The following is a 26,453-nucleotide window of genomic DNA, read 5'->3' as shown; positions in this document are numbered from 1 at the left end:
GGAAACCTAGAAGGGATAAGAATCTGAAATTAATTTAACTCACTAGGGCTGGGTAGATGCTAGAGGAAAGACAGAGCTGCCAGGATTTGGAGTAAATCCAGCCCAGCAGGTCAGATGTGATAAAGAATGAATAATTGTGTTCCCGTCAGCAATTGTCAGGGGTGGGAATATCCCTCCAAGAGGAAGAAGTACATCCATGCGGAATCCAGGAGAGGTATTCTCAATCCCCTTTAGGTCACGTTTTCTTCTTCCAGCTCAAAATTCTCAGTTATGCTCCCTTTTTGCCAGTGTGCCTAATTTCCACCCCTGGGACCAGGATGAAGGCATTACCCTAGATATGTGAAGAAGTTGAGTCTTGTCTTTTCTGGCATTCTCATTTTCTTTTTCTCAGTCCCCTGAATTCAGCTCAGCCTGAAACTCTGCATTATTTTCTACAGAAGATGTTCTTTGGTCTAGACTCACAGTGGTATTTTATTCAATTTTGCCCTTCTCTCTTTGTCCCAACCCTCACTCCATTCATATCTGGAAGTTAAATATAGAAGGAAAATCAGAAGTTTTCTTTGTTTCTTCTTTTTTTTTTTTTAACCTCCTGACAATAAAGCATTCCATGGAGCAGCACACTGGTGTAAATATATCTAGAGCCATGTTTTCAAAACTGTGTTCTGTGGAACATCAGACTCCCATGAGATACCACTAGATAGGGTGATTTTTAATGAGCACATTTGGAAAACTTTTATTTCAGTCCAATTCATTAAATAGTATTCAAGTATTTACCAAGAGTCAGATAATGTATTTGGTACTGGGGTTGTATCAGTTAACAGGATATATGCAAAGCCAAAGCAGAAATGCTGCCTCACCTTTACTCCCTTTTTTTTTTTTTTTTTGCGGTACGCGGGCCTCTCACTGCTGTGGCCTCTCCCGTTGCGGAGCACAGGCTCCGGACGCGCAGGCTCAGCGGCCATGGCTCACGGGCCCAGCCGCTCCGTGGCATATGGGATCTTCCCGGACCGGGACACGAAACCGTGTCCCCTGCATTGGCAGGTGGACTCTCAACCACTGCGCCACCAGGGAAGCCCCTTTACTCCCTTTTAAAACCATTAAAGGCTCTAAGACTTCTAGAAGTGAGAATCCTATTTAACTTTCTTTAACCCATTTTTTTCCAAACCTATTTAAATATGGGAAACCTCCCTTTACCCCACTACCTGGGAACACTTCTTGAGAAATGCCTCAATGCTGTATATGACTTACTCACTGTCTTCAAGATCTTCCGCACTTTGGGGCAAGAAGATAGGTGTACACATAATATCTCAAGAAATAAAACTTATAGGGAACATATGGCAGCATGGAAAAAGTGTCAAATTAAATAAAAGCCTCCAAAGTTTACAGACAAGCCCAAATATGGTAATTAATTCTCCTCGTACATGCCTGCTTTCACAGCCCTCTTTCCTTCCTCCTCCCTTCTAGATGACCTCTGCTACTGTCTGGAGAGGGATAAGGGAATACTTACTTCTTGAGAGTTCACAAGAATTTAAAGCCAGTAGAAAGGAAGAAGAAGTGAAAGCAAAAACAAATTCAAGACTTGACCACAATGGACGTGGGTGGTCCCTCTGGTCAGTAAACCAACCCTTGCTTTCACTTCATAAAACTCTTCACCTGCCTTTTATGCTTCTTGATGTTCCACACATTATTCATTTGGATTAATAGGAAGTCTGTTCTGTAAAAGGGAAAAAAATCACTCTCAAAAGAAAATATCATACTACAGAAAAAAAGGGCTTCTGAGTCACAGTGGCCAGAGCTAGGTTCTGCCTCTGCTTCTGGCTGCATGAATTGAGCAGGTTGTTCACCTGTAAAATGAAGAGAAATCATTCTACTGACAAGAGCATTTAAAGGATAAAATCAACACATCCTACGAAGTCAGCACTTACTAAATAGTAGCTCTTGTTCTTATCACTTTTAGTACTAAATGGTCATTCTAAAATAGTCACAGGAATATCAGAGCATATTAGGTCACCACAAAAGGTTGCTTTTCTGTAACAAATGACTGAGTTCAGCCACTCAAAGGGAATGACAATTTTCACTGGTGGAAGGAGAGTTTGGCACTTTAGTTCTATAAGAACTTTCCTCCAGGGGTGGGAGCCAGGCTAGGAAAAGAGAAGCAAATTTTCTGCACCATCTCCCAGGAATTCAGTGCATTTAGCATCTTTGACAGTTTATATTAGGAGTTCAGTAGACTTGTAGGTTGGCCTGGGAAACTAACCAATAATTTCTTTTTAAATCAGATAGTATATCTTAAACACCAGAAAACTCTTTCTGTGAAGATTTATGGGAACATAACCTGTCTGTAAATTGGCATTTTTATAATAATCACATGTATCTACATTTGTATAATGGTAAAATGTAACTACAAGAAAGCAGAAAAATAATCCTGAAAAGGGAAGATTTGGAGCTTATAGCAAAAATGATAAAGGGCATGTAGTTGACTGTGGAGTGAGCCAAAGTTACTGCCTTCAAGGGAGGTCTTTATAGGAAAGGGAAGATCCATGTGGAATAGGGGGTCCATGATGTCTTCTGCTAACTCAAGTCATCTTTGAACTCACATATATAGAAGTCATCAGCTTAGAGGGTTTTTTTTTTTAAATATTTATTTATTCATTAGGCTGTGCCAGGTCTTAGTTGCGGCACATGGAATCTTCGTTGCCACGTGTGGGATCTTTAGTTGTGGCATGCGGGATCTAGTTCCCTGACCAGGGATCAAACCCAGTCCCATTGCATTGGGAGCGCAGAGTCTTAATCACTGGACCACCAGGGAAGTCCTCAGCTTAGAGTTTTGTTACTAAGGAAATGAATATCTCAACTCTGATCATTAACAATTCATACTGCTCTATATATTCTTCAAGGTGTATATCTTTCGGTCTTCAAGATTGCAGAAGACAAAGTCACAAATTTATTCATATTATCACTATGTTTTTATTGATAACATCTTTGGAAAAATCATGCCATAAATACACCCTTCTAAACACTGAATAATCAAAGTTAATGAAGGTGTAATGGATATGATAAATTGGATTTCACGCAGATTATAGGTTACTACTCTGAATAAATATCTGCTGTACTTGCCCTCTCCTTAAAGGAATGCAAAGTGCTAATTAGGTCATGATCAGGGATTACTTTTAGCTTTTTTCCTACTTTAATTTAGAAGAGTTCACTTTGTATTCCCCCCAAGTTGTTACTTGAATAAAACAGTCGTCTTCTAATTTTATGCTTAAAATAGAATTCCCTTTTAATGAAATAGTTCTGCCCCAGCTCCACAAAAATTAGAGAAGATTTTAAATCTCACATGCTTTTCTTTGAAAGCTGTAGATTTCTGTCCCTTTTTATGAAAGTCATAATATTTTCAGTTGTGAAAAACTTCTAAGATCCTCCAAGATTCCCAACCCTTGGGGTATACACTCCTTCACCCAATTATTCAAACACTAACCTAGGTGCTGCTGTGAGGGGCTTTTGCAGATATAATGAAGGTCTCAAGTCAGTTGACTTTTAAATGAAGAGATTCTAATTTGTAGGCCTAACCTAATCAGGTGACACCTTAAAATAGAACAAGGCTCTACATGGAGAAAGAGATTCAGAATGTGAAAGAAATTTGATGGGAGGAGATTCCCCATTGCTGGTTTTGAAGATGGAGTGGGCTACATGGCAAAGAATGTGGGTGACATTTAGCAGCTGAGAGCCCTCTGACTGACAGCCAGCAAGGGAACAGGAACCCCAATTCAGCTTCAAGGAACTGAGCTCTGCCTCAAACCTAAGTGAGCCTGGAAGAGGGTCACATACGTCAGGTGAGATTGCAGCCTCAACCAACACCTTGATTTCACCCTCCTGAGATCCTGAGCAGAGAACTCAACCATGCCACATACAGAACTGTGAGTGAAGAAGTGACTGTTGTTTTAAGCTGCTAACTTTGTGGTAATTTGTTACACAGCAACAGAAAATTAATATACCAGTGTTTGTTTTATGGGTGCAGGTAAAGCAGGGAAAAAATGCTTGAGCATCTCTACCTACATACAGGCTAGATTCCAAAGGCTTTACTGAGTATATTTCCTTTCAAATCTGTAGTGATATTATGCAAATCATTAATAGGACCTCTCCAGAATGGGAGGTTGATGATGCATATTTGTTTTCATGCCTTGCTTGTTCATAGTCATGAAAGTTGATACTAAGTTGCAAGTTTATTCATATAGGGTTAAGTAGTTACAGCTTTAACCCATGGCTCCTGCAGCATTTATAATTTGGTCTTGTGCACCTGTTACATTCCCCAAAAGTTTTCTCAAAAGGAGAAACTTCTGACAGCTGATCACCCCTGTTTGTTGGCCACCATTTCCCGCAAGATGTTAACAGCTCCTTGTATTGCATTTTTGGACATGACCTCCATGGCACTTGAGGCAGTGTATCAGTGAGTGTTGAACCACTCTTCTGCCTAGTGTCTCACAGCCTGTAATAGTGTGAGTTTGTGTGCATCTTGGTGGCGGGGATGTGATCTTCCTGCATCTACTTTCTCCATTTGTCCTACTCAGAGGAACTATGTTATCATGGGAAGATAGATTTGAAAGCTTGTAAATCTGCTTGAGGTCTAGCCTTTCTCCTTTGGTCCATTGTTGGTTTTGAATGACTTGAAGACACACTGATAAGATTCTCTAAGAAAATAAATGAAGAATGAATAAGTGAAGAGATGAATATATAAATAATAAATCTAGTTAAGAATTAAAATGCAATCAATGGGGAGGTACTCTGGCACTGAGAAAAAATAGCATACTACAAGTTAGAAGACATGAGTTTGAGATGACTACTAGCTTTATTATACTGGAGAAGGCACTTAATCATCTCTAGGGCTCAACTTCCCCAACTGGAAAATGTGTTACATTGTACTAAATAGTCTTTAAATTATGCTTCACTTCTGAATCTAGGTTTTAAGCCAATTAAGAAGCTAAATAATGTCATATCCCATGAAGCTTCTATTTGTTGGGTTTTTTTTAACATCTTTATTAGATGGTCTGTCAGTTTCTGCTTTATAACAAAGTGAATCAGTTATACATACACATATGTCCCCATATCACTTCCTTCTTGCATTACCCTCCCTCCAACCCTCCCTATCCCAGCCCTCTAGGTGGTCACAAAGCACCGAGCTGATCTCCCTGTGCTATGCGGCTGCTTCCCACTAGCTATGTATTTTACATTTGGTAGTGTATATATGTCCATGCAACTCTCTCACTTTGTCCCAGCTTACCCTTCCCCCTCCCCGTATCCTCAAGTCCATTCTCTAGTATGTCCGCATCTGTGTTCCTGCCTTGCCCCTAGGTTCTTCTGACCATTATCATTTTTTTTTTAGATTCCATATATATGTGTTAGCATACAGTATTTGTTTCTTTCTCTGTGACTTACTTCACTCTGTTTGATAGTCTCTAGGTCCATCCAGCCCACTACGAATAATTAGGTTTCATTCCTTTTTATGGCTAAGTAATATTCCATTGTATATATGTGCCACATCTTCTTTACCATTCACCTGTTGATGGACACTTAGGTTGCTTCCATGTCCTGGTTATTGTAAATAGAGCTGCAATGAACATTGTGCTACATGACTCTTTTTGAATTATGGTTTTCTCAGTGTGCATGCCCAGTAGTGGGATTGCTGGGTCATATGGTAATTCTATTTTTAGCTTTTTAAGGAACCTCCATACTGTTCTCCATAGGGGCTATATCAATTTACATTTCCACCAAGTGTGAAAGAGGGTCCCCTTTTCTCCACACCCTCTCCAGCATTTATTGTTTGTAGATTTTTTAATGATGGCCATTCTGACCGGTGTGAGATGATATCTCATTGTAGTTTTGATTTGCATTTCTCTAATGATTAATGATGTTGACCATTCTTTCATGTGTTTGCTGGCCATCTGTATACCTTCTCTGGAGAAATGTCTATTTAGGTCTTCTGCCCATTTGTGTATTGGGTTGTTTGTTATTTTGATATTGAGCTGCATGAGTTGCTTGTATGTTTTGGAGATTAATCATTTGTCAGTTGCTTCATTTGCAAATATTTTCTCCCATTCTGAGGGTTGTCTTTTCGTCCTGTTTATGGTTTCCTTTACTGTGCAAAAGCTTTTAAGTTTCATTAGGTCCCATTTGTTTATTTTTGTTTTTCTTTCCATTTCTCTAGGAGGTGGGTCAAAAAGGATCTTGCTGTGATTTATGTCATAGAGTGTTCTGCCTATGTTTTCCTCTAAGATGTGATAGTGTCTGGCCTTACATTTAGGTCGTTAATCCATTTTGAGTTTATTTCTGTATATGGTGTTAGGGACTGTTCTAATTTCATTCTTTTACATGTAGCTGTCCAGTATTCCCAGCACCACTTATTGAAAAGGCTGTCTTTAATCCATTGTATATTCTTGCCTCCTTTATCAAAGATAAGGTGACCCTATGTGTGTGGCTTTATCTCTGGGTTTTCCATCCTGTTCCATTGATCTATATTTCTGTTTCTCTGCAGATGCCATACTGTCTTGCTTACTGTACCTTTGTAGTATAGTGTGAAGTCACGGAGCCAGGTTCCTTCAGCTCCGTTTTTCTTTCCCAAGATTGCTTTGGCTATTCGGGGTCTTTTGTGTTTCCATACAAATTGTGAAATTTTTTGTTCTAGTTCTGTGAAAAATGCCAGTGGTAGTTTGATAGGGATTGCATTGAATCTGTAGATTGCTTTGGGTAGTAGAGTCATTTTCACAATGTTGATTCTTCCAATCCAAGAACATGGTATATCTCTCCATCTATTTGTATCATCTTTAGTTTCTTTCATCAGTGTATTATAATTTTCTGCATAGAGATCTTTTGTCTCCCTAGGTAGGTTTATTCCTAGGTATTTTATTCTTTTTGTTGCAGTGGTAAATGGGAGTGTTTTCTTAATTTCACTTTCAGATTTTTCATCATTAGCGTATAGGAATGCAAGAGATTTCTGTGCATTAATTTTGTATCCTGCTACTTTACCAAATTCATTGCTTAGCTCTAGTAGTTTTCTGGTAGCATCTTTAGGATTCTCTATGTATAGTATCATGTCATCTGCAAACAGTTTTACTTCTTCTTTTCCTATTTGGATTCCTTTTATTTCTTTTTCTTCTCTGATTGCTGTGGCTAAAACTTCCAAAACTATGTTGAATAATAGTGCTGAGAATGGGCAACCTGGTCTTGTTCCTGATCTCAGTGGAAATGTTTTCAGTTTTCCACCATTGAGGACGATGTTGGCTGTGGGTTTTACGGCCATATAAAGGCCATATATGGCTTTTATGATGTTGAGGAAAGTTTCCTCTATGCCTACTTTCTGGAGGGTTTTTAACATAAATGGGTGTTGAATTTTGTCGAAAGCTTTCTCTGCATATTGAGATGATCATATGGTTTTTCTCCTTTAATTTGTTAATATGGTGTATCACGTTGATTGATTTGCATATATTGAAGAATTCTTGCATTCCTGGTGTAAACCCATCTTGCTCATGGTGTATGATCCTTTTACTGTGCCTTTGGATTCTGTTTGCTAGTATTTTGCTGAGGATTTTTGCATCTATGTTCATCAGTGACAGTGGCCTGTAGTTTTCTTTCTTTGTGACATCTCTGCCTGGTTTTGGTATCAGGGTGATGGTGGCCTTGCAGAATGAATTTGGGAGTGTTGCTCCCTCTGCCATATGTTGGAAGAGTTTGAGAAGGATAGGTGTTAGCTCTTCTCAATGTTTGATAGAATTCGTCTATGAAGCCATCTGGTCCTGGGCTTTTGTTTGTTGGAAGATTTTTCATCACAGTTTCAATTTCAGTGCTTGTGATTGGTCTTTTCATATTTTCTATTTCTTCCTGGTTCAGTCTCAGAAGGTTGTGCATTTCTAAGAATTTGTCCATTTCTTCCAGGTTGTCCATTTTATTGGCATAGAGTTGCTTGTATTAATCTCTCATGATCCTTTGTATTTCTGCAGTGTCAATTGTTACTTCTCCTTTTTCATTTCTAATTCTATTGATTTGAGTCTTCTCCCTATTTTCTTGATAAGCCTGGCTAATGGTTTATCAATTTTGTTTATCTTCTCAAAGAACCAGCTTTTAGTTTTATTAATCATTGCTATCGTTTCCTTCATTTCTTTTTCATTTATTTCTGATCTGATCTTGATGATTTCTTCCTTCTGCTAACTTTGGGTTTTTTTTGTTCTTCTCTCTCAAATTCCTTTAGGTGTAAGATTAGTTTGTTTATTTGAGATGTTTCTTGTTTCTTAAGATAGGCTTGTATAGCTATAAACTTCCCTCTAAGAACTGCTTTTGCAGCATCCCATAGGTTTTGTGTCATTGTGTTTTCATTGTCACTTGTTTCTAGGTATTTTTTGATTTCCTCTTTGATTTCTTCAGTGATCTCTTGGTTATTAGGTAGTGTGTTGTTTAGCCTCCATGTGTTTGTATTTCTTCCAGATTTTTTCCTGTAATTGATATCTACTCTCATAGCATTGTGGTCGGAAAGGATAGTTGATATGATTTCAATTTTCTTAAATTTACCAAGGCTTGATTTGTGACCCAAGATATGATCTATCCTGGAGAATGTTCCATGAACACTTGAGAAGAAAGTGTATTCTGTTTTTTTTTGGATGGAATGACCTATAAATATCAATTAAGTCCATCTTGTTTAATGTATCTTTTAAAGCTTGTGTTTCCTTATTTATTTTCATTACGGATGATCTGTCCATTGGGGAAAGTGGGGTGTTAAAGTCTCCTGGTATGATTGCATTACTGTCGATTTCCCCTTTCATGTCTGTTAGTATTTGCCTGTATTGAGGTGCTCCTATGTTGGGTGCATAAATATTTACAATTGTTATATCTTCTTCTTGGATTGATCCCCTGATCATGCTGTAGTGTCCTTCTTTGTGTCTTGTCATAGTCTTTGTTTTAAAGTCTATTTTGTCTGGTATGAGAATTGCTACTTCAGGTTTCTTTTGATTTCCATTTGCATGGAATATCTTTTTCCATCCCCTCACTTTCAGTCTGTATGTGTCCCTAGGTCTGAAGTGGGTCTCTTGTAGACAGCATATATATGAATCATGTTTTTTTATCCATTCAGCCAGTCTATGTCTTTTGGTTGGAGCAATTAATCCATTTACATTTAAGGTAATTATTGATATGTATGTTCCTATTACCATTTTCTTAATTGTTTTGGGTTTATCATTGTAGGTCTTTTCCTTCTCTTGTGTTTCCTGTCTATAGAAGTTCCTTCAGCATTTGTTGTAAAGCTGGTTTGGTGGTGCTGAATTCTCTTAGCTTTTGCTTGTCTGTAAAGGTTTTAATTTCTCCATCAAATCTGAATGAGATCCTTGCTGGGTAGAGTAATCTTGGTTATAGGTTTTTCCCCTTCATCACTTTAAATATGTTCTGCTACTCGTTTTGGGCTTGCAGAGTTTCTGCTGAAAGACCAGCTGTTAACCTTATGGGGATTCCTTTGTGTGTTATTTGTTGTTTTTCCCTTGCTGCATTTACTATTTGGTCTTTGTATTTAATTTTTGATAGTTTGATTAATATGTGTCATGGCGTGTTTTTCCTTGGATTTATCCTGTATGGGACTCTGTGTGGTTCCTGGACTTGATTAAGTATTTTCTTTCCCATATTAGGTGAAGTTTTAAACTATAATCTCTTCAAATATTTTCTCAGTACCTTTCTTTTTCTCTTCTTCTTCTGGGACCCCTGTAATTCGAATGTTGGTGTGTTTAATGTTGTCCCATAGGTCTTTGAGACTGTCCTAAATTCTTTTCATTATTTTTTCTTTATTCTGCTCTGCAGTCGTTATTTCCACTATTTTATCTTCCAGGTCATTTATTCATTCTTCTGCTTCAGTTATTCTGCCATTGATCCCTTCTAGAGAATTTTTAATTTCATTTATTGTGTTGTTCATCACTGTTTGTTTGCTCTTTAGTTCTTCCAGGTTCTTGTTAAACGTTTCTTGTTTTTCCTCCATTCTATTTCCAAGATTTTGGATCATCTTTACTATCATTATTCTGAACTCTTTTCCAGATAGATTGCCTATTTCCTCTTCATTTGTTAGGTCTGGTGGGTTTTTGCCTTGTTCCTTCATCTGCCATGTGTTTCTCTGTCTTCTCATTTTGCTTAACTTACTGTGTTTGGGGTCTCCTTGTCACAGGCTGCAGGTTCGTAGTTCCCGTTGTTTTTGGTGTCTGTCCGCAGTGGCTAAGGTTGTTTCAGTGGGTTGTGTACGCTTCCTGGTGGAGGGGACTGGTGCCTGTGTTCTAGTGGATGAGGCTGGATCTTGTCTTGAGGGTGGGCAGTTCCACGTCTGGTGGTGTGTCTTGGGGTGTCTGTTATTATGATTTTGGGTAGCCTCTCTGCAAATGGGTCGGTTTGTGTTCCTGTCTTGCTAGTTGTTTGGCATAGGGTGTCCAGCACTGTAGCTTGCTGGTCGTTGAGTGGAGCTGGGTCTTGGCGTTGAGATGGAGATCTCTAGGAGATTTTCACCGTTTGATATTACATGGAGCTGGGAGGTCTATTGGGGACCAGTGTCCTGAACTTGGCTCTCCCACCTCAGTGGCACAGCACTGACTCCTGGCTGGAGCACCAAGAACCTGTACTCCACAAGGCTCAGAATAAAAGGGGAAGAAAAAAAAAGAAAGAAAGAAGAAGATAAAATAAAATAAAGTTATTAAAATAAAAAATAATTATTAAGAAAAATAATTTTTAAGTAATTAAAAAAAAAACGGACAGACAGAACCCTAGGACAAATGGTAAAAGCAAAGCTATACAGACAAAATCACACACTGAAGCATACACATACACTCTGACAAAAAGAGAAAAAGGGGGAGAAAATATATATCGTTGCTCCCAAAGTCCACCTCCTCAATTTGGGATGATTCGTTGTCTATTCAGGTATTCCACAAATGCAGGGTACATCAAGTTGATTGTTGAGCTTTAATCCGCTGCCCCTGAGGCTACTGGGAGAAATTTCCTTTTCTTTGTTCGCACAGCTCCCGGGGTTCAGCTTTGGATCTGGCCCTGCCTCTGCGTGTAGGTCGCCTGAGGGCATCTGTTCTTCAGGACAGGATGGGGTTAAAGGAGCAGCTGGTTCTGGGGCTCTGGCTCACTCAGGCACGCGGGAGGGAGGGGCACGGAGTGCGGGGCGAGCCTGCGGTGGCAGATGCCGCCTAACATTGCACCAGCCTGAGGTGCGCCATGTGTTCTCCCGGGTAAGTTGTCCCTGGATCACGGGACCCTGGCATTGGCAGGCTGCACAGGCTCCCAGGAGGGGAGGTGTGGATAGTGACCTGTGCTTGCACACAGGTTTCTTGGTGTCTACAGCATTAGCCTTAGGATCTCATGCCCGTCTCTGGGGTCCGCGCTGATAGCCTCGGCTCGCCCCTGTCTCTGGAGCTCCTTTAAGCTGCATTCTTATTCCCCTCTCCTCATGCACCAGGAAACAAAAGGGGCAAGAAAAAGTCCCTTGCCTCTTTGGCAGCTCTAGACTTTTTCCCAGATTCCCTCCCAGCTAGCTGTGGCGCACTAGCCCCCTTCAGGCTATGTTCACGCCGCCAACTCCAGTCCTCTCCCTGGGATACGACCTCAGAAGCCCAAGCCTCAGCTCCAGCCCCGCCCGCCCCGGCGGGTGAGCTGACAAGCCTCTCAGGCTGGTGAGTGCTGGTCGGCACCGGTCCTCTGTGCGGGAATCTGTCCGCTTTGCCCTCCGCACCCCTGTTGCTGCACTCTCCTCCGCGGCTTCGAAGCTTCCCCCTCCACCACCCGCAGTCTCTGCCCACGAAGGGGCTTCTAGTGTGTGGAAACCTTTCCTCCTTCACAGCTCCCTCCCACTGGTGCAGGTCCCGTCCCTATTCTTTGTCTCTGTTTTTTCTTTTTTCTTTTGCCCTACCCAGGTACATAGGGAGTTTCTTGCCTTTTGGGAGGTCTGAGGCCTTCTGCCAGCGTTCAGTAGGTGTTTTGTAGGAGTTGTTCCACGTGTAGATGTATTTCTGATGTATTTGTGGGGAGGAATGTGATCTCCGAGTCTTAATCTTCCGCCATCTTGAAGCTCCTCCTGTTTGTTGTTTTTATGTTCTGGAACCTTAGGTCTTGTCCATCCAAAACTGCCTTTCGACAGCCAGTTGTCTAGATTCTTTTAAATCAGTCAATGTGCATTGTCAGTATTTTCCATACACAACAAAATTCAGGTCTCTCAAGTTTCACTAGTGGTAAGTTGTTACACAGCAAGCAACAGAAGATTAATACACCAGTGTTTGTTTTATGGGTGCAGGTAAAGCAGGAAAAGAATGCTTGAGCATCTCTACCTACAAACAGGCTAGATTCCAAAGGGTTTACTATGTATATTTCCTTTCAAATCTGAAGTGATATTATGCAAATCACTAATAGGACCTCTCCAGAATGGGAGGTTGAGGATGCATATTTGCTTTCATGCATTGCTTGTTCACATTCATAAAAGTTGATATTATGTTGAAAGTTTATTCATATAGGATTAAGTAGTTTATTGGCTAAATGTATTACTTATGCCAAAATTATTACCTTCTTAACTATTTAGGTCCAAACAGTTTATATCTTTCATGCTGGCATTTATGTATAAAAGTATTTTATATTAAAAAAATTCCTGTAAATCAATCAATATTTATTAAAAGTCTACTTAGAGTAAATCAATGCACTAAATATTGTGAAACATGAAAAATACCTCTGCCCCCAAAGAATTAGCTTTTCAATACACACACAAAAAGATAAATTCTAATGAAAGAGATAAATTAAGTTGACTACAATGGCAAGTTGCAGAGAAGGAGCACTAGAAAATGCGTTAGATGACCTGGGTCCTTTTAAGTCTCCTGGCTCTAATAAATAAGACATCTTCTCTCTCAGCCTCTGTTGTTTCATATGTAAGGTTGGTATAATACCTGCCTGATTCTCACGGATTTATAAAATTCCTACTCTGTACCAGGCACCTTATTAGGTCTTAATGATTAAAAGATGAACATGACTAGTTTAACCCATTGAGTTCACTGTTACGTATAGGTTAATATACTTGAAAATAAACAGTTACTACAATGTGATTATTGCTATTGTTGAGCATAACTAGAGGAAGAGCAAAGAGTTACCTTTTTTCTCCTAAACTGTGGAAATTTCCTCTAATCCAGAGGTGATGCAATATAAAGTATATAGCATCACTTTTGAAGTATTTTTGCCAAATTAATTTAAATCTAATCAAACCTTTAGATCTAAATTTAAGCTTATAAGAAATGAGGGGGATAGAACAAGTTAAATGAGATCACAAGAAAGCATTCAGACAAGTCCAGAAGGTGGACATTCTAAAGAAAAACTGGCTTGATCTCTTCAACAAGTCAATGCCATTAAAAATTAAAAAGCAAGCTGGACTCTTTTATGTTAAAAAAGACTTAAAAGACATAACAACCAAGGTACTATGAGGTCCTTGATTTGTACAATCCATCTGTAAATAGGGACAATAAAGGAAATCTGAAGATGGATTTTGTTTAGAAGATAAAAAGATTAGAGAAATACTGTTAATTTTTTAAGAGTGTTATGGTATTGTGGTTATATTGTAAATATCCTAATTGCTTATAATAATGATTTGGTAAAAACTCATGAAGTCCTATTTTACATTAAAATACAGCAGAAAATAATGAATGAAGCCATTATAGTAAAAATGTTAACTGACAAAATGATGTGATGAATATAGGGGTGTTCTACTATACCATTCTTTCTAAATTTCTGTGTCTGAAAAGTTTCATAATAGTTAAAAATGAAAGATAAAGAATAAATGAGAATATATTTGAAATCACTTTGTAAACTTTAAAAGGATAAAAGAGATTTTTTTTTTAAAGAAATTGTGGGAGAAAGAAGGAATGGTTTTTTTCAAGCATATGTGCTACTTTGGACCACACTGCTAAGAGAAGTCAGGAATGGCCACCACAGAGATCCACCCAATGCCTCTAGAAATAGAAACCAGGAGCAATAGCATGGATTCCCAGATACTGATCTTTTTAATACCCCCCTTCATGCCTAGATGACCTTGACCAAAATTGAAGACAAATGTCTTCTTGCTGGGAAAGGTGGGCTAAAGCAACGTGCACTTATCCAAGAAGCAGCAGAAAGCCTGTAACCGTTACAACATGAGAGTAACTGGTGAGTTTTCCTTTTTGCAGATCGGTAGGATTTGGCACCCAAAGCAGAGGTTTGAAACCATGGATGATTGCCCTTATTGTGTTATTACTGACAGTGGTAACTGTGGCCACTGGTCTTCTGGCTTACTTCTTAGTCTCTGGTAGGTAAAATTGTGGATTTTGCTCAGTTTGATTTCAGTTTTCTGTAAAGCTTCATATGAATAAATGTAAATTTATTTCCATCCAAAAATAATGTACTTTCACTAGTAAATGTCCACATTTTGAATTTTTTAATTTATTCAGTCATTTCATCAACAAATAACTACTGAATGTTTAGTATGTCCAAGTACTTTTCAGGGCACTCAAGAAACAGCATTAAGCAAAGCAGATAAATTTGCCACCTCCTTGGAGCTCACAGTCTAGTATTCTTTTCAGAATCTATACAAAAGACCAAAATAGTAATTGTCTAAAATTTACTAGTAATCACAATAAACTCTAATCATTCATGTATATGCAAGTGAAAAATTATGATGAATTAGTTATTAAAATTGGCTCTTTTACTCAGCATTTTCTGCCCACTAACATTTCTAGGGAAAAAGAAAAGCACGTGTCCAATGAAATAATGAATTTTAAAATTATTGGTAAAGTATAAATATGATACAGTATTATTACTTTTTTTCTTTTTTTTTTTTTTTTTTTTTTTTTTTTTTGCGGTACGCAGGTCTCTCACTGCTGTGGCCTCTCCCGTTGCGGAGCACAGGCTCCTGACGAGCAGGCTCAGAGGCCATGGCTCACGGGCCTAGCCGCTCCGCGGCATGTGGGATCTTCCCGGACCGGGGCACGAACCCGTGTCCCCTGCATCGGCAGGCAGACTCTCAACCACTGCGCCACCAGGGAAGCCCCTATTACTTATTTTTAGAGAAAAAATTTTACTCTTTCCAAAACAATATCGAGAGATTTTTCTATTGCCTGATATATTTATAATCCCACAAAAATTCATTGCAGAATTCTCTTTTTACATTGCATCACTCTGCAGAGTGCAAACCATTTACATTTTTGACAAATGTCCACAATGTCAATCTCACACAGATGTATGTGATAAGACAACTAGTTCAGGGGACTTACCTGAATGGACTTATCTGTTGTCTCTTTCCTCAGACTTGATGGGGGAATCCAGATTCTTTTAGGAGCTTTAAAGGGCTTAAGAACATAGTTCTGGGGCCCATATAACTACCCCATCTGTAGTTTACACCAATGGCAAAAGATTCTCGGGTCAGCTAATTTAATGTATAGAAGCCCCTTTTCTATGAGTAGAGGGTTCAATTACAAATGGACTATATAGATTAGTAATCGGGGGGACCAAAAAAGCACTACAGAGTCCAGAGATGTCCCTAGGAGACAGACCATCCTGAGGTCCTCTTTCTTTCCTAGATCCACAGCTTCGCAAGGAGAGATATGCTTCTGTGGTTGCTCCATTTTCTATCTTTAACTCTTTGTAGATTTCTTGCCCCACCAGGGCCATACTCCTAAGATTACCACACTCCTCCACTGCTCTGTTTTTTATAACCTTTCCTGAGAGACAGCAGAAATCTGATTGATTCATCCCTTTTACACAGTTCTCACCTCCCACCTCAGGCAGTTTTTTCCCTGCCTTTCTTTTCACACCTTTCTTAGTGTGCCTGGCTCTTCCATTAAAAACCAAAATTTACAAGAACACTTATTTACCTCTACTTCCAGTAGAGTACAAGGTGGTATACATTTCACCGCAGCAAGAAGCAATACAGTAATTAAATATTCCAGCTCTAGAGCCACACTTGTCTGGGTTTAAACTTGGAGAGGCCACTAACTAGCTGTATAGCACAGAGCAAGTTACTTAATGCCTCCTGCCTCACTTTCTTCATCTGTAAAATGAAGGTGATGCCAGTCTTAGAGAGCTTAGTGAGAGTCAAATGAATTAATACATATAAAGTGCCCAGAACAGAGCTTGGCACATAGTAGGCACTGAATAAATACCAGCTACTATTATTAACATATAACATTAATCATTATTTTTATTATATTTATTATTAAAGTCTCAGAGATATATTCAAGACTTCATATTAGCCCCATTATAGTTGGGCCTTAGATCCCAAAATCTACCCTCAAACCACTTAATTTCCTACTTTTTCTTTTCATCACAGGCCAGAAAATGGAGTATTATCATGGCACCTTTAAAATTTCAGATCTACGAGTCAAAAGTAATTCTGGACAAAGCAGCCCATACCAGCTTAAGGACTTACAGGAGATGAGTGAAAACTTGGTAAGTCAGATAAAATTGTTTCTATCATAAAATATTGCAGGAGGAAGGGATTTTGTGAATCATTTTCTCCACTATTTCTTAAAACATGATTTTCAGACAATTTGCATCAGAATCATCTTGCAGATTCCCAGGTCCCACTCCAGATCTTCTGAATCAGTGTCTGATGGGGTGGGTGGGTAGGGAGAGAGGAGTAAGGGAATCTGCATTCTAGCAGATTGGTGATTCTGATAAACCACTTTTAAACCACCTCATTTAAAAGTGAGAGAACGGAAGCCAAGGTATCCCAGCCCTTCGCTCCCCCCTTCCACCACGATACTACCCAACTGAAAAGCTTAAACATACCAGAAGTGGTTATTGGTAAAACCACATGCTTTTTTTGTTAGACCACATTTTAGGACTTAAAATATTTTTTAAATACATGAAAAAAGGAAAGAGGATTATAAATGTTCATTTTATCTCAAAAACACACTAATTAAGATAAAATACCCAGACCTATTGTGCAATATTCAAATGAACTGCTAACGATTTTGTTAAAACTGAAATACAAGACTGTCCCCACCCCCACCCCCCCTAAAAAGTAAACTCAGTTGCATAACAGCTCTGCTCACGATGTGTGTGAACCCTCACTCAAAAACTAAGGTCAAGTTAACTGCCTTGACAAAGAAGCACAGAGCATAAAATTATCTTAAAAGGGTGGAAATGTCAGGTGTTGGTTTGTTTTAGTCAAAGAATCATTTTTACTCAAAGAATCATTTTTTACTCAAAACATTTCCTTTCTTTCTCAAACCATTTTCATTTTTTCATGCCACTATTTGATCTTTGTCCACATGCATACCCAGTTGCAACATATTCACAGCCACATCACAAATGGAGTTTTTAATCTATATTTTCAATTCTCATTAAATTATGCAATTTTTTTTATTTTGCAGTCTCATCCCCCCAGATCAATAATTACATTTATAGATTGATATATATCCTCCATTCTTTTATATTCAGAGCACCTTAGAAAATAGCATTTGTGATCATTTCTTGAGGAATGCCAGAAAAAACTTGGATACATACCCTAGTACCTCTTTTATTCCTCTGACCCTGAGTGACTCCACATAACCTCCTCAATGTTAAAATATTAATAAATTAATTATTTATTAATTTAAAAATTAATAAATTAATAAATTAATTAATCTTAGTTTAAAAGATATACAATTTCTTTGACTGTTGAAAAAATATTTATAATTTAACAGGAAAGTTTAAAATTTGTTTTCTTTATGTTTTACAGCCAATATTGTTGGCATTGTTTTAGGCTAACTAAGACATTGTTTCTACTGAAGTAAATGGACAGGAATGAAGTAGGTCTTTTTTAAAAAAGTGAAAGAAATTCACTTATAGAGGTATGTGTTTGAAGGTGAACTTTGAAGCTTCACTAAAGCACACGTTTTTAGGTGTGAAAGAACCTCAGGTACAAAGGCTGAGTTACGTGATGAAACATTATCATCATAAGGACCTACAAGGTCTTTCTCTAGTTGTCATTATTTATTTCTTCTCTTTTATTTTCATACCACACTCTCATTCTCCTCCCCCTGCAGACAACCATACTGTATTTCACATGTATTCTTTTATTAGTATTCATTCTTGCAAAAATGCATTTTCTTGTTTTGTGCAGAGCACATGGCTTTAATTTATTCTTTGTGTTATAAATCCCTTGTTTTAGTTAGTTTGGGCTGCTATAAAAATGTATCGTAGTTTGAGTGGCTTATAAACAACAGAAATTTATTTCTCATAGTAATGGAGGCTGGAAGTCTGAAACCATGACACTAACATGGTCAGGTTCTGGCAAGAACCCTCTTTCTTGTTGCAGACTTCAGACTTCTTGGTGTATCCTTACATGGTGCAGAGCAGGGAGCTAAAGAGCTCTCTGGGGTCTCTTTTCTAAAGTACTAATCCCATTCATGACCTAATCACCTCCCAAAGGCTGCACCTCTTCATATATGGCCTTCATTATGTTAAAGCAGGTTCCCTCAATGCCCACTTTCTGGAGGGTTTGTAACATAAATCAGTGTTGGATTTTGTCAAAAGCTTTTTCTGCATCTATTGAGATGATCATATGGTTTTTATTCTTCAGTTTGTTAATGTGGTGTATCACACTGACTGATTTGCAGATACTGAAAAATTCTTGCATCCCTGGGGAAAACCCCACTTGATCTTGGGGTATGACCCCTTCAATGTATTGTTGGATTCAGTTTGCTAGTATTTCGTTGAGGATCTTTGCATCTATATTCATCAGTGATATTGACCTGTAATTTTCTTTTTTTGTGGTATCTTTGTCTGGTTTTGGTATCAGGGTGATGCCGGCCTCACAGAATGATTTTGGGAGTGTTCCTTCCTCTGCAATTTTTTTGGAAGAGTTTCAGAAGGATAGGTGTTAACTCTTCTATAAATGTTTGATAGAATTTGCCTGTGAAGCCATCTAGTCCTGGACTTTTGTTTGCTGGGAGTTTTTTAATCAGTTTCAATTTCAGTACTGGTGATTGGTCTGTTCATATGTTCTATTTCTTCCTGGTTCATTCTTGGGAGATTGTACCTTTCTAAGAATTTGTCCATTTCTTCTAGGTGTTTATTTTATCGGTATATAGTTGCTTGTAGTAGTCTCTTAAGATCTTTTATATTTCTGTGGTGTCCATTGTATAATAACTTTCTCCTTTTCCAGTTCTAATTTTATTGATTTGAGCCCTCTCCCTCTTTTTATTGATGAGTCTAGCTGAAGGTTTATCAATTTTGTTTATCTTTTCAAAGAACTAGTTTTTAGTTTCATTGATCTTTTCTATTTTCTTCATCTCTATTTCATTTATTTCTGCTCTGACTTTTATGATTTCTAGATAGGAACAGTTTGTTGGTAGTAGACATTGCACTTATCCATTCCATCTTTTATTAATTTGGACCATATTGCCCTTCATAAAACAAAAATCCATAATTTTAAAGTAATCATACTTATCAGTTTTCTCAGCCTTATGGTTGTGTTTTTAAAGATTTTTTTTTAAAAGTTATTTCCTCTTTTAAGTTATAAAACTATTTTACTGTATTTTCTTCTATTAAACTATTAAACTTCTACCTTCTACAGAAGGTTTTTAATGCATCTGAAGTCCACCTTTGAATGTGATATTAAGTAGGAACCCAGGTAGTGATCCAGTTTTCCCAATGTAACTAACTAAACAATCTGTCTCACCAATATATGGTATGATTATTCAGCTTATGACACTTCTTAGCCCCTGAGTCTTACAGAAAAAAAACGATGATCCTCATCTCTTCAAACTGCTTCCCATCTCCTTGGAGAGATGATAGTAACACACATGAAACTGAACAGCATGACATGATATGGTTAAGGACTAAACTGTATGTTGAGGACTATAAGTGCAGAAGAACTTCAAAGAAAAGGAAGATCAACTAGGGTTCACGTGGTCAGGAAAGGCTGTGTATTATTTTAGCCCTGTTTAAGTGAGACAATGTCCCTTTCCCTCCAATCCCCACCAATTTACCTTCAGGAGAATTACAGGAAGTGCTCATGCCTCATCCTGAGCCACTCCTTTTTATTGTTGCTAAATCCCAATGAGTGAAACCAGATTCTTCTCTCTGACCTATGTGTGTGCTAATTAGACAGCCACGAAATACAGGTTGTAGGTCCTGTTCTTCCTCATAACTGGGGATTCACTGATTTGAATGGAAACAGAGATGCAAATATAAAATGAGTTCATGCTCAGATACTGCTAAAACCCATTCAAGTTCCTTGAGATAGCAGCACAGACATATCTCATCTTTCATACCATTCTTCAGAGAATACTCCAGTAACCAGACACCATGATATTCCTAAATAGGTAGGTCATTTTTATTATAAGTTTGAGTAGGATCACTGACTGAGCGAGCACTTCATTTGAAGAAATATATTTCAGAAATATTTTTAAAGTATAGGATCATTACAAATGTGAAAGTTAAAAACTTGTAACACTATAGCAATAACACTAGTTAACATATACTAAATGCCAAGCACTCAATTAGCTTAGCACATTAAGCACTATATCTGTATTATTTTAGTTAATCCTCAAAAACAAACTTATGAGGTAAGTATAATTATTATCACAATTTTACAAATTGAAAAATCAAGGTACACAAAAGTTAATTTACCCAAGATCATTCAGCTAGTAAACGATATAGTTAGGGTTTTAGATTACATTTTCTTAATACATTTTTGTCATCCATAAGAATCATCTGTGTGATTTTACTTCCCATCTACCATCCCACAAAACACCAGAAATCAAGTAATTATCCCTGGTACATTATTCTCTTTCAGTTACAGTTGACCCTTGAACAACATGGGTTTGAACTGTGCAGGTTCACTTACATGCAGTCTTTTCAATAAATACGTGCTATAAATAAATAAACAAATATGTGCTACAGTACTACATGATTGGTGGTTGGTTGAATTTACAGATGCAGAACCAGGGATACAGAGAGCCAACTATGAAGTTATATGCAGATTTCTGACCCAACCCCCCACATGGTTCAATGGTCATTGAATACTGTATAGTATTAGCATGTGCCAGTAACCACCATCTGAATTAACAATGGCATCAGTTAGGAATTTTCTTAGTGTTGTCTCCAAAAAAACTCACTTCTCCTGTGCCCAAAGCAGTCCTAAATTTTATCTTCTTTGTGCCCAGGAACACCAGAAACAGTGCCTGAAATGATCCTCAAACTATCCTTTGGACTATTTGTCTAGAGTTGTAGAGACAAAGAACTTGGAAACAGAAGTGATGTAAGGAGATAATATAGTTTAGGAACACTCTCTAAAGGAACTTGAAGACACCAATGAGAGACTTGGCTCTCTGAAGCAGGAAGCTCTTCTCTTGAGAAAAGGCAACCGGGTCAAGGTAAACAACTTAGCAAAGGTATTAGACTACCTAAAGTTTGGAGTTGCATAATGTAAGAGAAGTAAGAGGCCCAATGTCTGGTGTAGGCCTATGGTCCTATGCTCAGAGAAGAGATGAATTTGAAAGCTTATTTGAAAGCTTAGAAAAGAAAATAAGTAGCAATTATTTTAAAAAAAACGAAAAAAAACCTTTGTGTTCAGAGGTTAGAAAAATTGGGTGTAGAATGTGACTGAGTTCTTACTTGGGAGCTCAAACTCACGTTCATTTCATAACTGAAGATTAGGTATGACTAAAAGAGGAAAATGTGTATCATAACCTCTGCCTTCAACGTGCTAAATTTGAATACTGAAAGAAAAAGCTAACTATTGTATATTTCATGTCTAATCTTCAATATAACACTGCAAAGGAGGCATTGTTATTCACACTTTATAGATAGATAAGAGAACTAAGCCTCTGAAGATAAGGTCCACAGTTGGTAAATCAAGGAGGGGAGATTTGAAGCCATATAGGTTAACTCCAACAGGTGCCATCTCCACTAAATTATTCTATTTGTCAGGAAGGGACTAAGCTATAATAGGAAGTTCAGTTCTACATCAATTCTTCTCCCATTTAATTTTTAAATCCATAAAGATTATAAATTTATATGCTCTGTCAGACCACTTTTACTTAGCCAACACATTGGGATTACATTACTAATTATATAAAGATGTCTTCATTCTTAGTTTCTTCATTTCCTTGTATCAATTTTTTCAGCTTTATTAAAATATAATTGACATATAACATTGTGTAATTTTAAGGTGTAAAATGTGATGATATGCTACATTTATGTTGCAAAATGGTTACCACTATAACACCTCCATCATGTCACATAATTACCATTTTTTTTGTGTGGTGAGAACACAAGTTCTACTCTCTTAGCAACTTTCAAGTATATAACACAGTGTCATTAGGTATGATCATTACAATGTACATGGGATACCAGAACTTATTAATTTGCAACCAGAAGTTTGTACTCTTTGATCAATATTTCTCCATTTTTCCCATCCCCTAGCCTTAGTAAGTACCATTCTACTATCTGTTTCTATGAATTCTGCTTTTTAGATTCCACATAAAACTGGAATAAAGTATTTGTCTTTGTCTGACTTATTTCAGTTAGTGTATTGCCCTCAAAATCCATCCATGTTGGCAGAATTTCATTCTTTCTCCTGGCTGAGGAATATACAGCTGACCTTTGAACACTATGGGCTTGAATTGCAAGGGTCCACTTATATGCAGATTTTTTTTCATTAGTAAATACTGTAGGATTATATGATTTGACCCATGGTTGGTTGAATCCACAGATGCAGAACCATGAATACAGAGAACCATATGGGAACTGTGGATACAGAGGGATGTTATGCTATATGGGGATTTTCAACAGCACAGGGGGCAGCACCTCTAACCACGACATTGTTCAAGGGTCAACTGTATATATATGTATATACATATTCTTTATCTATTTATTTTTTGACAGACACTTAGGTTGTTTCCGTATCTTGCCTATTGTGGATAATACTGTGATGAACATGAGAGTGCAGATATCTCTCTTGAGATCCTGTTTTAATTTCCTTTGGATCTATACCCAGAAGTGGGATTGCTGGCTCAGATGGTAGTTTTAGTTTTTTGAGGACACCCCCATGCTTTCTCCACAGTGGCTATGCCAATTTACATTCCCACCAACCGTGCACGAGGGCTCCTTTCACCAAAGTCTTGAAGTTTCATTGTTAAGATCTTTTACCTCCTTAGTTAAATTTACCCCAAAGTATTTTATTGTTTTTGATGCTATTATGAATCGCGTTGCTTTATTTCTTCTTCAGATATATTGTTGTTATTGTATAGAAACACAACTAATTTCTATACACTATGAATGTTGATTCTATATGTTTGATTTCTCTTGATATGTATGCAACTTTACTGAATTCATTGGTCAGTTCTAACAGTGTTTTGGTGGCATATTTATGATTTTCTATATATAAAATTATATCATCTGCAAATAAAGGCAATTTTACTTCTTCCTGTCTGATTTTAATGCCTTTTATTCTTTTTCTTGCCTGATTGCTCTAGCTAGAACTCCCAGTAACATGGTGAATAGGAGTGGTGAGAGTGGGCACCCTTCTTATCTTGTTCCTGATCTTAGAGGGAAAGATTTCAATCTTTTACTGTTGAGTTTTGGTGTAAGCTGTGCATTTGTCATATATGGAGTTTATCATGTTGAGGTATGTTCCTTCTACACGTGATTTGTTGAGTGTTTTTATCATGAAAGAACCTTGTTTTCTGTCAAATGCTTTTTCTGCATCTATTGAGATGGTCATATGACTTTTAGCTTTCATCCTATTGATGTGTTGTGTCACATTTATTGATTTGCATATGTCAAACCATCCTTGCATCCCAGAGATAAATCTCACTTGATCATGGTATATGATCCTTTTAATGTGCTGTTGAATTTAGTTTGCTAATACACTGTTGAGAATTTTTGCTTCAGGAATATTGGTCTGAAGTTTTATTTTCTTGTAGTGTCCTTATCTGGCTTTGGTATAAAGGTAATGCTGGCCTCACAAAATAAGTTTGGGTGTGTTCCTTCTTCTTTGATTTTTTGGAAGAGTTTGAGAAGGACTGGCATTAATTCTTATTTAACTGTTTGGTAACATTCACCAGTGAAACCATCTGGTCCTGGGCTTTTCCTTTTGAGGAGGGTTTTGATTACTGATTTAATCTCCTTATTCATTATTGGTCTCAGATTTTCTGTTTCTTCATGATTCAGTCTTGGTAGGTTGTATTTTTCTAGGAATTTATCCATTTCTTCTAGATTATCCAATTTGTTGGTTTATAATTGTTCATAGTAGTTTCTTATGATCCTTTGTATTTTTGTGTTATAATGTCTATTCTTGCATTTCTGATTCTGTTTGAGTCTTTTTTCTTTTAGATAGTCTCACTAAAGTTTTGTCAATTTTGTTAATCTTTTCAAAAACACAGCTCTTAGTTTTGTTGATCTTTTCTATTGTTTTTCTGATTTTTATTTCATTTATTTCTTTTCTTATCTTTGTTATCTCTTTCCTTCTGCTAGCCTTGGTCTTAGTTTGTTCTTTTTCTAGTTCCTTGAGGGGTAAAGAGATCAAAAGACCAATAAGCATCAAAATCCTGTGAGCACCATCAGTGCTCAGGTTGGCCATGTTCTACATAGGCTTAGGATAATGATTCACAGCTGACTTCTTAAATCTTGGGTTTTGCCAAAAATCTGGATTTTAAATAGATAGAATAACAACTTTAAAGGATTGCAATAAGAACGATCAAGATTATGGTCTTTATTTTTAGAGGGCAAAGAATATAGGCTGCCTTTGGAGAGGGGTAACCATTACATGTTGCTTGTACATATCAATGGGTAGGAGTTCTTAATCCATAGGAATCAAATTACTGAAAATGTCAACAAGGAGAAAAAATTCCCCTCAAATACTTCATGTGCAGTTTTCTTTTTTCTCTAGGAGCACTGATCTCAATCTGATGTAAATCTCATTAAAAGCACTAATAAAATCTTCCTGATAAATGCAAGGCTTTCTGATAAACAAATTTTCACTTCCTTTTATTAATTCATTCAAAAAAGCATGCTGAATTCTTACATATTGTAGAGTATGAAAAGAAGAATGATTGTCCCTATCCATAAAAGGTTTGCAGTTTAGTAGAGGAGATAATATATTTTCATAAATAACTATATTAAGGAGTAGAAGATATAAGAGGAATAAGAACAATTAGGACAGGAAGAGGAAAGATTACTCTTTCCTCAAGGTTCAAGGAATAAACCCAAAGTAGGTCTTATCTGAAATAGACTTTGAAGGAGAGTTGTGATTCAGAAAAGCAGAGCCAGCAGAATCATAGAGGGGACTACAGACCAAAGGAATAGCCTGAGAAGGGCAAGTACAGAGGGAAACAGGACATGCCTGAAAACAGCACTACCAAGCATGAAAGGTAATGGTGGTGTTGATGGGGGTTGTGGGTGTGGGGATGAATGACAGATGGTGAGGCCCTTGAACATATGACTCTGTGACCAGAGACTCAAATGCAATTGTGCTCTAATCTCTATTTCTACCTTGAGTTCAGCCCTGGAGTAAAGCAACTTCAATTGAACCTTATTTAAGGTTAAAGGTGTGTTTTTTAAAAGCATCTCTTATACCATCCTTTGTGTGCCACTCTTATTATAACTAGGAGAAAGCAACAGGATCTGAATTTTTTTTTTTTTTGGCATGTTTTGGCTCTAAACTTTTAGTTATCAGGCACTCATCTGGTGAGATGTTGGTAGAAACTGCCTTCATATTCCATTGGCCAGTCTTCAGTGGCATATCTCTCTGAAGTTAGTGGTCTCAGCTCTGAAACACCCCTATGTGAGTACAAAGACTGCTGTGAGAGGAGCAAGCTGGGAAGCATCTAAACTGAAAGGCGGGCTACATGTGTGAACAGAGGTAGTCTGGGAATGAGAGTTAAATTGCTGGGCCCGTCTGTTTGTTTGAATTGAAGGCCTCTCCCTAACTCTTCCATTAAACACCCAACTAACCTGCAGTTGCCCTCTTAGAACTTAGTGCAACTTCCAGCATTTCAAAATCATCAAATATAAAGAGGTACTACCTTGAAAGAAGGTCTTTTGTTCAACATGAGGGACTAACTCCAACTACAAGACTCTACAAATGGCTCCAAATGGGAGCAAGATAGATTTATAAATCACTAACTCTATTAAGATATGTAAATAATAAACTTAGAACAACTTGGCACACAGCTTCAAAAAAGTGTCCTTTGAAACTTCTGAGAATTTAGAATTAGAATGCCAAAGTGCTGGCAGAATGTTTCTGATGAAATAGGCCTTAATCTGCCAGGGAAACATTTTTGGGTGGGGTCTCTAGAAAGCTAGTTCTTACATAAACTCCATTCAGCAATAAAGTTTACGTTCATGTTTTCTCTGATTTCCCTGTTTTAAATTCCTTTAGTGTAGGAACGCTGTTAGCTAGTCTCTGTGCCCCAGCATCTTTTAGGATAACATAAAGATCC

At 37.6% G+C, this 26,453-nt stretch overlaps 1 protein-coding gene across 1 annotated transcript in view; it reads left to right on the top strand.

Moving 5' to 3' along the window:
* Window positions 1–14,068: 14,068 nt before the first annotated feature.
* Window positions 14,069–26,453, top strand: part of LOC309961123 (transmembrane protease serine 11A-like) — a gene marked incomplete at both ends in the record, with an annotated part of 30,446 nt that continues 18,061 nt past the window's right edge. The window contains 3 exons of the mRNA XM_082838152.1: window positions 14,069–14,160; window positions 14,208–14,326; window positions 16,346–16,464. Of these exons, the coding sequence (XP_082694278.1) occupies window positions 14,069–14,160; window positions 14,208–14,326; window positions 16,346–16,464 (330 nt within the window). The remainder of the gene's footprint in view (window positions 14,161–14,207; window positions 14,327–16,345; window positions 16,465–26,453) is intronic.

Source organism: Leucopleurus acutus, assembly GCF_964270905.1.
Source record: "Leucopleurus acutus genome assembly, chromosome: 4".
NCBI lineage: Eukaryota > Metazoa > Chordata > Mammalia > Artiodactyla > Delphinidae > Leucopleurus > Leucopleurus acutus.
The sequence above is the reverse complement of the archived record's forward strand: the minus strand, read 5'-3'. Positions and strand labels throughout refer to the sequence as shown.